Source organism: Maylandia zebra, linkage group LG12, assembly GCF_041146795.1.
Source record: "Maylandia zebra isolate NMK-2024a linkage group LG12, Mzebra_GT3a, whole genome shotgun sequence".
Lineage (NCBI taxonomy): Eukaryota > Metazoa > Chordata > Actinopteri > Cichliformes > Cichlidae > Maylandia > Maylandia zebra.
In genome coordinates this window covers 28,569,458-28,583,819 of record NC_135178.1, presented here as the reverse complement: position 1 = coordinate 28,583,819, position 14,362 = coordinate 28,569,458, and the positions used below count along the sequence as shown (strand labels likewise).

The following is a 14,362-nucleotide window of genomic DNA, read 5'->3' as shown; positions in this document are numbered from 1 at the left end:
CAAACCAAATACCAGTATGAAGATACTTTTACATATGACGTAAGCTGCCACATCTGTCATGTTTCGTCTACACATAATTACACATAGTATATATACATATACACAAAATTCCCAGAATTTACATGACAAGAACATACCCCAAATTTCAGTAGAGTGTAACAACAAAACATGATTATACACATTAGTTGTCATTTTGTTTGTCGTCATCCCGTTTACAGCCCACGCAAAAATGCCAAGAATGCCAGAAAATATGTTAATGGACATGTTTGCGTTGAAATGGTGTGAAATGCTGCTTGTAAACTCAGGAATATACTTATCAGTGTCATGCTGATGCTAGTAGTTACTGCACAGGGGAGAAGTCAGATATGTTGTAGGTGTGTAAAGGAAAACAGTGGCAAGGATTTGCAAACTGAATGCAATGATGCAGTGAAATCCACACATCAATAGAAATACAATAGAGGGAGATATGGCGGTATAGTTTTCTTTATTTCACTAATGGACAGTGTACAGAAAATGCTGTGCTGCACTTATAAAATTACCACATGGTTTATAATAAATAAACACACAAACACAGACATGGGGGATGTAAAGAGAAAGTAACAGGTTTCCATAACATGACTGCACCTGCCTTCTTCTTAACCCAACAGCAAAAGAGATGCAGGAATTTATGCTGTGTCGTTTAACTCAAGAAGGTAAAGCTGTAGTTAGTCTGTATTTTATTTGAGGGAAAACACAGAGTCAACAGAGACAACAAAAACAGAACTGAAAAAAGTAAAGGAACTGTAGGGAGCGCTGGGAGGAGATTCGGTTAATTAAAAATATAGGAGTTGGCTGTTCACGATATTTATCTTGGATCATACTCTTCTGATAAAACTCCCCCGTGAGCAGGGCGAGTAATCATGAAGCATTTTTTAAGTCTTGGACACAAGACAGACAGAACCACAGTGAATTCGCTTATATGGCTCTTTTTCCTCTCCAGCAATATTAAGTCTAAACAGATGTGATTGATCTCCGCTATGAGTCATGTTACTGAAAACATCTGTGACTGACCACCAGAAGAGGCAGACATGAATGAGACTTGAAATCTAAGCACCTGAGAATCAGTACCTGATATTCAACTTTGCCCTTTGGGATAAAAAAAGATACAACATCAAAATACTGAGCGAAGGATCCTAGTTTGGATATGACTTTGATGATCAGTTTTAGTATCTCCAAAACCACTGATGACTTAGGACTGTTTGGGGATAAATGACAGATGTCTGATGTTTACACTGTTGGATACAAATTATTGAAGCTATATAGACACATATACATTACATAAACCAATCATAAGTAGAAAATGTATAAAGCAAAATAATATATTTCTATATTTATACATTATGCATTAGAAAATGCACTTGTATTGATGGAGGTAGATAGCAAAGACTCAGAGGTAAAAAGGCAAATAGATGCTGTGCTTTAGAGGAGAATTACGTGGCTGTAAAATCAGATGTTAAATGCAAGAATTTATGTGTGCTTTAAGAGTTTATACAGTACAGAATATGAGGTGAAAGAAAAAAAGTGGCAGGATGCTGCTAATATCCTTGAGTTACCCATCCAGTAATCTGGATTGGAGGGTCTGGCTTGGCTGGCAGGGCTGTCCTGCACTTGGCAGGATGCTGAGAGTAGCGTGCCGCCTCAAACAAAGAGGAAAGAGTTGTCAGAACACTGGCAGCGCTCAGAAGAAAACTGTCGAATCCAGGAACCGTGACAGCCCGCGACTGAAGCTGCTGACCAGAAGGTCCTAAAGAACAGAGGAGCCCATCAGGCATGTAACAAATTCCTTTTAACTTAAGCTTGAGTTAGGAATGTAATGGATGAACATATCTTCAGTTATCTTTCAGTTAGCTTGTTTACCTGGTGCCCCTTACACCATCGCCTCCACAGCGATCTGACTTTGCCATGGCATCACTTTGACACTCCACACAGACAGCAGTCTCTCTCATCAGTCGAGCGGTCCACAGTTTGAGTCTACATGCCGCGCTAGCCTGTTTCACTTGCAGATGCACACAGTAACTGCAAGCAAGGGTAAAGAAAGGGAAAGAAGGTGTCAAAGTAGAAGACTCTGTTTACCTGCATTCATTATCAAGTCAAAAATATAATGCTCAAAGGCAAATAATATATTTGAGACTCAGAAACACATCAATGATCCAGTCAATCACATCATTCATGCTCACATATGAAACCAGAGCATTTCAAACAGAAAACACAGATGGAAAATGTTCAGATGAAGAAACAGGGGCATGTGCCAGTTTTAAGCTTTCCAGTTTCTGAAAAATATCCTGCTTTGTTTAAAGTTACACTAATGGTACAAACAAAGTATCTCTTCTTTGAATTAAGAGGTTTTACATATCAAGGCATAATAATCATCTGGTCCTTAGCTGGTCTTAAAATTAATTAAATACAACCTCAGGTGAATAAAATGTGACATATTACACTCTGTCTTTGTTTATTTAACAAAAATAAAAGCCAACATGCAGACGCACTGTGTGATAAACTTATAGCTTAACCCTTCACCCCAAGATCAGACTGTGCAATGCTCAGAGAAACTGCATCTCAGACTTTAAAGTTCTCAGTGCTCTCAATGCTAAATGTTAAAACTCGTGACAATACAATCAGAAAAAGTCTGAAGAAATATGGATGGTTTGTAATGATTGACAGGGAAAAGCCTCTTCTCTCTAAAAGGAACGTGGCAGCATGGCTTAGTTTTGCAGAGTTGAGATGTTTTGCACATCTAAATGCAGCAAATCAGCACAAACGCCTCATACCAACTCTCAAGATATTGCTGCTAAATATGCTTTCACAAGCTATAAAATCGTTGGGTGTGCTTATTTTTCACATTTTGCTTCTTCTTCTTTGTCTTTTCACTTGGTGCTTTTTAAATAAATAATGACATGGAGTAATATCTCATGCATTGCTGTTTATCTGACACTGTTTTATTCCCTGATACTTAAAAAATTAAAATTCAAAAAGGTGTACTTTACTTTTATCGTGACTGTATCTGGTGACCCAAGTTTAATACTTTAATTACTTAACAAAGTAAAAATTTGCTGATAAGTAACACAAGTGATTCACTTGTGTCTTGATCGCCTGGATTATCCCATCGTAATCACAGCTCAGTCTGCACAGTAAAAGGGACAAATAAAGCCTTGTTTTTCTGATAAATGGGTTAATTCCGCTATTTATTTTGCAGCTGATTCAGACAGGTGTGACAAAATATTACCCAAATTTGGGTGACTTGTCAAAGAAAACATGAAGTTTCCCTTTATTTCTTCCTCAGATTATTTCAGAAATATTTCAGAAAGTTGTAAATATGTATGAAATCCTTACTCTGTTTGCCTGTAAGACATATATATATGTCTGCATGTCTGTAGTGGGATGTCTCTGCTTTGTTTCCTTAACTTTTCCACAGTGAAACCTTCTGTTAAATACTTGTTTTTTTTGACTAAAATTTCTGTCTTAAAAATTGCAGACAGATATTATTTTCTTTTGCTGAGCTTTTACAAGCTAAATCTGCATAACAGCCTTGTGTTATGGTCCATCCTCCCTTATTTTATAATGACCTTGTCTTAATGTCCAGTCTCTAATATCCACTAATATCCAGATTTAAATATACATCCAAAGACAACTGATCATCATTTCACTGTTATCGCTGTTAACCCTCACTTCTTCAATTAATTTCAAAGACACCACTATTAATATACCAGATGTCTGTGTGAAATTGCTCTTACTCTGTAAAATTCATGCTGAATCAATGCCATTTATGAGTAATGCACTCCCAGTCCCCTGATGTTTTGTTTCAGTCAAAACAAAAGTATCCAATGTCCATTTTAATTACTGAGAAAAGCTGTAAGCTGTCAGGAAGCCAGCTCAGATTTTTTCCCAGAGAACATAATGAGAAGATTTGTAATCAGCTTAGATCAAAGATCAAATTTATACAGCGAAGGCTTTTCTTTTTAAATTGATTACGTCTGACTTATCAGGAAAGGTCAGCTCCTGATGCAAATATTCAATGACAGAGTTCATGTTACACACCCAAAGTAATTTTGAGGACGTGCTTGCTATAGCAACCTCAGTCTTTGCCAGTATTCCCTAATCTTTTGGTGCTCAGAGTTGACCTTTAAATAAAGGAAAAACTGGGGGAAAATATGGTATGAACCTGTTGTGAAATCCACCAGCCTTGGAGTTAGCGGAAGCAAGGAAAATGTTGAATAAGTGCCTTTATTCTTGAGTGAGATGCATCTGAAAGTTTGCTGGCAAGAAAAGAAAGGCTACTGTTTGTATAATTACGGTGATGGTATGAACTCAAATATGCATATTAAATATTTAATCAAAGGTTCTACAGCAGTGCTGACTGACCTGCCAACTATTTTGCAATTCACAAAAAAAACTGTTTAAAGAAGTTCCAGCTATAATCAATGCTGAAAAAATATTTCAGACACAACCAAAGCACTTGCAACTAAAATGTAGTTCAAGCTACTGAAAGTACATAAAAGATTTTATATTTTAATAAAATCTTTTATGTTATTTCTATGTAATAATTTCGCCAGACAAAGCCGTTAACCATGACTCACAGGCTAAAATAACTCAAGTAAATTACCAAACATTTAAAAAAGGGCATCTGTAATCACCTGCCACTGCCCCGACAAATCCTACACTAGAGACATGAAACAAAGCTGGTATCTTGCGGTTTGATATTAAGGACTTACCTGGCCTTCTCCTCCTTCATCAGCATGTGTGGTCTCCTCCAAGGGTCCTTGAAGTTCCTCTTGAAAGAATTAGGCAAGATTTTTGCGACTTCTGGAAGTCAGGTATAAGCACGGGCAGATGAGAATTAAAAAGAGGGCAAATAGGTCTAATAAGCTGTTGCATCCAGTAAAGATCATACTTATAAAGGCATCTACTGTTTAATCTGAGCAACTCAGCTCTAAGGTAAAGTGAGTTCAGCTTTCCTTGTAAGTTTTCAAAATGTTTTCCTGTCTTAAGGTTTTTTAATTACTTGGAAAAGTGCACAGCTGAAGACAGAATAGGAATATCCTTTATTATTCCTCAGTGGGGAAATTCAGTTGTTCCATCAGCAAAGTGACAGGCAGATGGAGCATGCAGACTCAAGATTTGTTTCTTACAGCAAAAGAAAGTTAACAGTTGTCCCAGATAATACCAAAGCGCTTGTTTAATTTGTAACAGTGCTAGTGAACTGAACTCTGTAACATACATAAATGCAGAAAAAGTCAGGCTGTCACCTTTCGCGGTGCTGCATATGGCGTTGTTTCCGAAGCATCCTCGACGTTGTTTGAGATCAGGACAGGGTGTACCTCCATTTCTAGGGGGAACAGATACTTGGCGACTCCTTTCCGTGCTACCAATTCCACATGAAGATGTGCATGATGACCAGGGACCCCATGATCCCACCACACAGTCAATGGCTGCTAGGGAATCAGAAAGCCATAGATTAGCTTAAGATTGCAGGAGTTAAATGGATTATAAAGTAATATTTCTTCATAGATTCTTCAGTGTTACTGGTTGTTTAATAAAGTTAGGGGATTCAAGGTGAGATTTACATTTATTTAAAAAGACTGAGGTGTTTAAGAAGAAAAATACCCTTCTTTCTGATATAGTAAAACAAGAGGTCTAATTATGAAAAAGAATTTATCTGTAGTCCAGAGGGAGCTGCAAACTTTCCCCTAATCTTTGCTGTCATGTACCATACAGCTTAAAGTGTAGCTGCAACAGATGCCCTGATATAGACTTTGATGCCAGTCCACTGAACATTTACTTGGGTAGGTAGGTGGCGAGTGACTGGGTCACTACCATGTACTTATTTCAGATCAGCCTAACCCCAGACTCAGGAAGTCTGCAACTGAGGTCAAATGTGGGGGGACCATTTAAATAAGAGGCTAATTTTGCATCCTGTTCTCTCTGGTTTCCCTCTACCCCACACTTACACGCAAACACACACACGGACGCCCGTGAACTCAGCACGCCACATAAACACAGCAGTTTTAGTAATCATACTTCCTGTTCAGTAGGCTGATTTAGTTAATTACATCAAGCAAAGAGGAAGCTGTATCACTTAGATGACTGCCTTGATCAAAGCCCCAAAACTCCAGCAGTAATCAAGAGCTTTTCAGCACAGAGATTAAATAGGAGCAGACATTTTAATAGTCTTGTTTTTACAAGGAAGGGCATACTTCACAAACACATAAACAAATCAGGTAAGTTCAACACAACAGTGAACAGCTGTAAGCATGTATACACCATAATATTTTTAGAAAGCCTGACATTTGTGGTTTAGAGCTTTTTCTGTTTTCATCCTTTAAAATAAAAGTTTGCGACAATAAGAGCAGGTGCACCCAGCTTGAAGCTTGTAGACGTTGGTGGTGAAATTACAGGGAATGGGCGGATAAATATACCATAACTGAATCTAATCCTCCCTCTTCATTTAATCTCCCTTACACTGTCTTTATAATAGACACTCACCCCACTATACAATGTCGTGAGTGAATAATTATGTGTGTGAACATGAGACAGAGAGAGAGAGAGGGAGAGAGTGCTTTCAAGATGCCGCCTGTTTGGTTCATTCCCATGGTCCTGTTGGGGGTTCGGAGAGGGGGGGGGGGGGGGGGGGGGGCAGCTGCCTCAGTGACACAGCCGATCCACAAAGCCACAGTGGAATCTCTGCATTCCTGCACATTAGTGCTGCCCACCTGACACTCGCCTTTCCCAGATCACCACACACAGCAAACAATTTCTGTCTGATAAATCATCCCACTTAAACCTCTTCTATCCTTTCCCTAAAATACACAGGCATGCTCATTTGCCTCTGTAAACGTGATGAGATACATGCACTTTCTTGAAAGATTACTCAGGGTGGGATGGCATTAGACACTACAACCCTATCAGCTTCCTACCCTTGCCTCCTCCACCTCTTCTTATCCTTGCTCCTGTCTTCTTGCCTTTCCTTCCCGCTGCTACATCCTCTGACGTTCACGGGCAGCTTTCATGCCGCTGTTTTCCTTTCTCATGGTGGGAAAAACACAAGCAAGGAGTCCAGTTGAGGTATTTGCTTCATAGCAGAGCGTGCAGTGAAATCAATAGGGTTGGCTAGTTCCCACACCCGGAGGAGAAACAGCTATTATCCCTGTGATCGACACCGACATACACATAAGCAGGACTAAGGCCCTGTCTGGGAGTCTCAGCCATTTGGGCTGATTTGCCAGAGGTCAGAAGGCAATTACCAAGCTGTGGTGGTCCCTCAGTCTGCTTCTGGCACAACCAGTGCAACAATTCCACCACCCACATGTCAACCCTGCTGACAGTCTGACAGCCTAACCCACATAGTCACTCTTGTCCCCTGTTTGCATTGTTAATGAGAAAGTCTTCAGTTCGAAAGCTTGCCACCACCTCTGACCTCTGACCCCAATACAGGAAACAAATGGCACTTGTTCCCAGCATGTTCAGCTTTTGTCTTTTGGAAAAGCTGATATTTTTAACAGAGTTTCTGAGATAGATTTTAGATGTGCGTTTTCTTATTTTTGGAGAGCAATTTAACTGCATTATTCTGTCCAGGTTAAATCTATTTTTGTAATTTAACTAATGATATTTCTCTATTTTCTGTTTTCATCAAGATTATTTTCACCAGTTTACCGTAAGTGTCATTAATATGGAAAACAGGGAAGTCGTCCGTTTCAGTGAACCAGCAGCACCACAGTACAAATCTGGTTGCTGTCAAAGTTTAAAGTGAAAGGACTTTGCTTGTCTATGACTAATTTTTCAGGCAGCAGGCAAAGCCTCAGACAGCATTAAACTAAACAGAACCAATGACCAATGATCCAACATAAGCACTTTTATCTCCCAACTTCTGCCAAACTCCAGTCACTCTTGTTTCAGTGGGATAATAGCCTTTTGGGATGGCATTCCTTTGCCTTTCCTTTTATTCTCCTTGAATTCTACCTCCATTTTAGGGTCTCAGACCTGCCTGCCCAATTTGCTTTATCTTCCACTCCTTTGATTACGTTGTCCCCCACTCTCCCTTGTTCTTCCCCCCCATCTGTCTCCTTTTTTTGGTTCTGAGCTTCACTCACTCACCCACCCCCTCCCTTTCCTTCCAGCCCCATCTCTTCTCTGATGAGACCCAGATGTCCAGCTGCTCTGGAGGACCACTGCACCTCAAAGCCTCCACGGTCACCCTCCCTTCCCTGTCTGGGCCTTGGTCCCATCAGACAAGCCTTATAATCTTCACCAAAACAGGAACCTCAAGCCTGTTAATAGGAGTTGAGAAGACTGGACTGAGCCCTAATAGCAGGTGAATGTTTCCTATATACAAGCAGGAAGGGCGGCCATCTGCTGCAAATGGCTGGGGTTGAGGGGAGAAAGACAGGACAAAGACATGCTGTGGAAAAGAGCCAGAGATTAATAATATCTAATGCTTAAATGCAGGAACTTGTATAAACACATAGTGTGTGAAAAAAAAAGGTAAGTGAAGAAGAAAAACTATAACAAGAAAGAAAAAGAAGAATTACAGTTAGAGGCTTCACAGATAAGGCGATCTTTGTCTGTCTGTGAAACACGATTAAATTTTTCCTTTCAGGAATGGAAGCATTAACAAAGTTGAGTAGATTACTCGTGTAGTTGCTTCAACTGAGCTTCGGATTTGACATACACTAAAAAAAATGGAAGTGCTGACAAAAAATAAAGATTATCTTTGTATTTTTCGTCAAACAAAAAGGTTCTCTGTGTGAAAATGCTCACTATTTGCTCACCAACACCATTAGTCTGACAAAAACCTTGAAGCTGCAGAGGAAAGAAGTCTAGAAAAAGGGAATAATGTACTGAAATTACCTTGACCTTTACCTGATGATAGGTGGACAGAGTCAAACACAGCAATCAAACACTACAGACAGCCAAGGCAGGAGTTTCCCTTTGCAAGCCCCCTTCGATTTAGTGATATGCATATGCACCTTCATTTGTGCGTACAGTAAGTGAGTGAAAACTGTTAATGCCCTTCAAGCTCAGCAGTGTTTTCCTGTCAAGAAGAAACCAGATGCTGCACATCAGATTTGCAAAATGTAGCATGTGAGTGCCAAGAGGTGTTTAACATATTTGTCCCAAAAAAAAAAAAATCCAACAGCTGGCCTGTTTAGTCTTCATTATGTAAAGACATTCCCTACTAGCAGAACAGAGAACATGTGGGATGCAAGGAAGAAAAAGAGGGAGTGAACTTAGGTGGAAAGAGGGAAACATTGTGGCATGACAACATACTGCACAGTGCCCTAGAGAAAATAAAGAGAAACAGAGAGGAGAGAGAGAGATGAATGATGAGCAAAAGTCTCATGTACCAAATGCAGAGGCTTTAATGTATTTTCCTGTTAGGGTGAGAACCACCAGAGGCTGCAGTAGAAGAGAGAAGCTGCCCCTTCTTGCTTCATACTGCCCCAAATGATCTCTAGAGTCAATGAAGAGGAATGGGAGCTTATCGTAATGGGAACCATAGAGTTAAGATTGAAACTGGTGTATGAAAATCACTTCTATAACAGGAGACAACATCAAAGTCCTTCTGGAAGCAAGTGTTACCACGCTTCAACCATCCTTTAATGCCTCTGAGACCTTATTTGGCAGTTGTTTGGGGGCATTATCCAGTTTAATTTCATACATGAATGGAATAAACAGAGAAATCTGACAAAACCAACTTAAAAGGTGTGCTGATTTTGACCAATACAAAGTATGTCTTTAAAAACTCATTTCCTCCTGGTAGTTAAATATCTATCACAATCTTTGCCAATGCAAAAACCTTTCAAAGATTTCAAATAAAGATTTGGCACGTCTCTATAAAATATAAGCAAATTTTCTGAGGTGCTGATGCCAGAAGCAAAAGCTCATTGTTCCTTGGTTCTTAATCTTACTGTGAGATGTTTTCCTTTCAGATAAACATTAATTAGTGAGAGGTTTAAACTTTTACTTTTGTTTGTGGCTAGAATAATAAAAAAAATGGTGGCCAACAGCTCGACCTGCTAAACCAGCCAAAAGATGCCTACAAGTAGTTTTTGCTGTGAGGTGTACATTTGGAAATTAATAGCCTGCAACTACTGAAGTTATATAAGCCAGACTGATGACCAAAACATGAAGTTCATAAAATAGAAAAATCATGTCAGCTTGCTATATGTTATAACAAGTTGATTTTGCTCAATCATTACTTTAACTTGTACAGTGTCCTTCTGTGTTTACACACAGTTCACACTCCTGTCAAATCCTTCATTTTAACAACATCTCTGAGTGTTTATATCCATGTTTTTTTCTGTGTCTGCTCTGATGTCACCCACTCAAAGCACTGTGTTGAGCTCCAGCAAACAGGAGGTAATTACAGCCTCCAATAGTGTCACACACAAACTGCTTGATGTGTTGCAGAGCTTCAGGATCAACTCTGAGTGTTAAGTGGGTGAGGACATATCAGGGGGCTAGGATGGAGCAGAGCCAAGCCTGACGATAAATGCTGTGTTTTTACTGTAAAGATTTTCAGATTGCATACAAAATGTTTATTGATCCATGTGGGTTCGTTCTTATGTTCAGACTGTGAAATAAAAATTAAAAAAAACTGCACAGGGCAGCTGTGAGCTGTGATAAGAGCTGAGATAAGAGGCTGTTACAATGATGGCTCCACACTAACCTGAGCTCATTTCCTGTTAACATTCAGCTTGTCAGACACATGGATCTGGTTTGTGAATGGCAAAATGATGTTTCTGAATGGCAATCTAGCTGATTGTTAAATTAAAAAGAAATCTGGGTCTGTTCACAAAGTGTTGCTTCCTCCCTTGCTTTCAAAAAGTCACATCTCTGGTTTTACAAACACTGTAGAGTTTATTTATTTAGTTAAAAAAAATCCACTTTCTAATGTTTCCATAACAATAAAAACAGCTTGGCATTGAGAGCAAAGCCAAAAGAAAAACTCATGTGTATGTTAATCTTAACTCTTTCATGTGCAATTTAAAGTAATATACTGATGTTTATGAATACTTTAGCTTATCTACCCCCATTTCAATTTCAGTCCAACATTTCCACCACACTGCAGTAAAGGACCACATCACTACAACAGTACTGTAAACAAAATAAAAGCAGACATGGCACTTACTGAGATGAATTGCTTCACTTGAGCATATTTAAAGACAAACAAACTCAAGTCTAATTCAGCCTAAATTTACAGAAACTCAATTGTTTAATTTAAAGTAAAGAATCCTGAAAATGCAAAAATGGCTTAAACCTAATGATGCAAAAGGACTAAAGATGAAATAGGGTAAATCAAAAAAGGAGAATTTTTTTTAAAGTAGAAGAAAAAAACCTCCCAATGTTTGGAAATAAGCAGTCCTCTCTTTTCTAAGCCCCTCCCACGTAACTAGAACCAGCATACGCAGGTGGCTGAAAAGGGGAGTTAATACTGACCTTTGGTTTCGCAATGCATTCAAAATTCTTCTCTCTACTTGTTTACTAATATGTCTTCATTCCTGAATAATCCTCTTCATCCTTCATGCTACTTTATGCCACCAGCCTGATCTGTTTTAAAGACATTGAGTGAAGTCTCCTGTCATGGCCTAGCTTTTCTAAAGCCTGACAATACAGCAAAGATGAAATGCTGGATCCTTATTCCATTTTAGATCCCTTGTATTACCATATGCTCCTTAGCTGAGCTTTAACCTGTACAAAAACTAGTGTAGCTCTGATAACGGCAGTATTACAGCTAAAATTGATTAGCAGGTGTTTATGGGCTCTTTATAGTAAACAGTGAGGTCTAATGAAGTGTATTACAACTGTCCTTGTGTTAGTTGTGTACACAGTTTTAAGTTAGTGATTGAAGTCTGGATGGGGCAGCCTATTCACATCACAGAACAGATAAAATACTCAAACCAGCTTGTATATAATAGTGGGATTGCTCCACAGTTTAAAAGCTCTTTTCCCTTTAGGACTGACCCCTCAAGTGTGCTTAAGAGGGTCACATTCTCAGGGTATTTATGCCAGAGAAATCTCTTTGTGAACTTGAGTAGTGCCAAATACTTCACTATAAGAGTTGCTTTTGTTACAGGTCAGAGTGTTTCCTGTCTGTCACATCTAAGACATAGCTCCACTGTAATTCTGACCATCTTTGGCAGTCTGTTTCCATGGTGTCTGTTCCCTCATTTGTCCATATATAGCAAAAGCCTGGTTGATGATGGGGGGTTGCCCACAAATACGTTTTAAGGAATAAGCAAATGAGTGTTTCTAATTTAAGGTCATTTTTCTGGCTTTAAGACGAAACTAATGTTGTTATGGTCTCTCAGACCACTTAATGTCCAGGCTGTGCAATGTGAAGCTGTGATGTGAAGGTCATGAGTCGAAGCTACAAATGTAAAACCACACAAGGCAGACAGTAGTCACCTCTCGCTGGTCACTTAAAACAAAGAGCCATATTGGGCATATTAAAAACAGCTACGTGTAGTATGTCTCACTCCCTACGTGTCACCTCAGTGGCAGCCATCCCTCCCCAAAACTAAACAACAATGAACAGCAGCAGTCATTGGATAGGATTCAAAACATATATACACTACATACCTTATTTCTTCCTCGCTCTTTGAGCTTTCAAACTTCAAATAGACAAAACTGCTGTTATCTGATATCAAATGTCAGCGAGCTCAACAGAGCAAACAACTCACCAGATATTTGGCAAACGCTCTGATAGTCCTCGCAACAGTCTCTTGTTTTCTGACAGTAGGTATCGCAGTAACACACTGTTTTCCTCCTGGAGTACTCAAAACATTCGTTGTTCCGGCCGGTGCAGCAGTTTGGGCTCTCTCGCTCCCTGCAGCCTGCTTCAGCCTGTGGGACAAATTCTCCGCAGAAAAATGCCAAAAATCCCCAAACGACAAAGCCAAGACGCGCTGAGCTCCATCCATACGCTCCCATGACGGAAATCTTTCTGGGACCACTTGCTCCACACACGCTGTTGCTGCTCTGTGCTGTTGTTGCCTTTTTAAAAAAAAAAAATAATAATCAAATAATGTTATTAAGGTGAAATTTGTATTTTCTATATAAAATCCAAGTGCAGCATGGTCCTGCTTGTGCAGAAAACGAGGTATCTTCTGTGTAAACGCCTGGACGAACAAGTGAGGCGTAAAATTTAAGTGGAGTCGTGCGCGCTCACTAACTCCTCTTTTAGTGAGCAGGACACCGCCCCCAAGCTACTGTTCGGTACTTACAGACTTACAGCACCAACCTTGCGCTCTCTCTCTAGCTTGTGTGTGAGGTTTCAGATACATAAATAAATATATGAGTTTCAAAATATTTTGGCCCTCTGCTGCTGCCAAGATTACAGTGGAAAAGTAAAGTAAGCCTCAACGAGGGCCTGTATAAGGTCTGGAATCAGACACATTTCAATAAAACAGCTGCATACACCTGAAATGAAAAATGCATGCTACGCGATTTCTGTTGCAGTGAGTGTAAATATTGTGTAACAGGTTTTTGTCCATATCAGCTCTTCCGATCACAAAATCGAATTCAGCACCACGGACAGCGGCCTGGTCATTTTAATGTTACGTTAAAACTAAACGAAAGAGAAATCAACATTCAGTCTGCAGCCACCGTGCAATTTGACGAGGTCCTTTTGAGCCGCAGCAACAAAATAATGTCCACTCATGCCGAAGAACTAAGTGCATCCATCCCGCTGAGAGAAAGACTGGAGAACAATGAAATTACTTTCTCTTCACTGGCTCTGGCTGGAGAAAAACAGCCATGGCGGATACTGTAAAAGCACAAATGCAAAGACAATAGCTTTCCTCCACTTTAGTTACGGTCACAAACGTATAGAAAATGCTGGATCTGCAACTCTTTGTCCTGCTTTTGAATCCAGCGGTATCTGATGTACAAATCTGTATGAAGTATTCTAAGGAGTTGCGAGTCCTTTTTGGAGCTTTGTTAATTATTCAAGCTCCATGTTCTAAAATTGCTTGTTTTAATGCATTGCTTTATAACCATGAAAAGATTCAAAAATGTTTGCCCTCGAGAAATATTTAAGTAAAAAGTTGTGTGGGGGGCTGGGGTTAGGGGGGCAGTAGAGTGAGACATAAACTTGCGCTAATTCTTTGGAAATGTTTTTCATTAAACATACTCAGTTCGTTTAACCGCCTACAAGCTGCAAGTTGGCAACACAATCAAGCTACTCTCAAGAAACAAATTTTTTTTTATTGTTTATTGCTCGTTGCCGAGCAGCAGAAAGGGAGAAGAAGAGGAAGACAGCGTTATGATGCCGCTCCTCATAAAGCCCTATTGTGCGCACTCGAAGGGGCTGGGAGGGGGGGAGGAG

The 14,362-nt window shown here is 39.7% G+C and overlaps 1 protein-coding gene across 2 annotated transcripts; it reads right to left on the bottom strand.

The window, feature by feature from the left end:
- Nucleotides 1-467: 467 nt before the first annotated feature.
- si:dkey-178e17.3 (somatomedin-B and thrombospondin type-1 domain-containing protein) lies at nucleotides 468-13,194 on the bottom strand. Of its 2 annotated transcripts, none has more exons than XM_004547005.3 (5): nucleotides 12,717-13,194; nucleotides 5,283-5,468; nucleotides 4,749-4,839; nucleotides 1,897-2,055; nucleotides 468-1,783 (listed from the first exon to the last, which is right to left on the bottom strand). In XM_004547005.3, exons 1-5 carry the CDS (start codon nucleotides 12,964-12,966, stop codon nucleotides 1,678-1,680), a joined length of 792 nt encoding a protein of 263 aa, XP_004547062.1. In that variant the 5' UTR covers nucleotides 12,967-13,194; the 3' UTR covers nucleotides 468-1,677. The 2 variants fall into 2 exon arrangements, with proteins under 2 accessions (XP_004547062.1, XP_004547063.1); XM_004547006.3 differs by having other exon boundaries at nucleotides 5,283-5,465.
- Nucleotides 13,195-14,362: the final 1,168 nt, after the last annotated feature.

Excerpts from the sequence above, each read along its gene's own strand:
- si:dkey-178e17.3 (XM_004547005.3), bottom strand. The coding sequence starts at position 12,966 with ATGGGAGCGTATGGATGGAGCTCAGCGCGTCTTGGCTTTGTCGTTTGG. Across the intron at positions 5,469-12,716 it reads GAGCGTTTGCCAAATATCTG|CAGCCATTGACTGTGTGGTG; the intron begins GTGAGTTGTTTG and ends CTGATTCCCTAG. Across the intron at positions 4,840-5,282 it reads CATATGCAGCACCGCGAAAG|AAGTCGCAAAAATCTTGCCT; the intron begins GTGACAGCCTGA and ends CCTGACTTCCAG.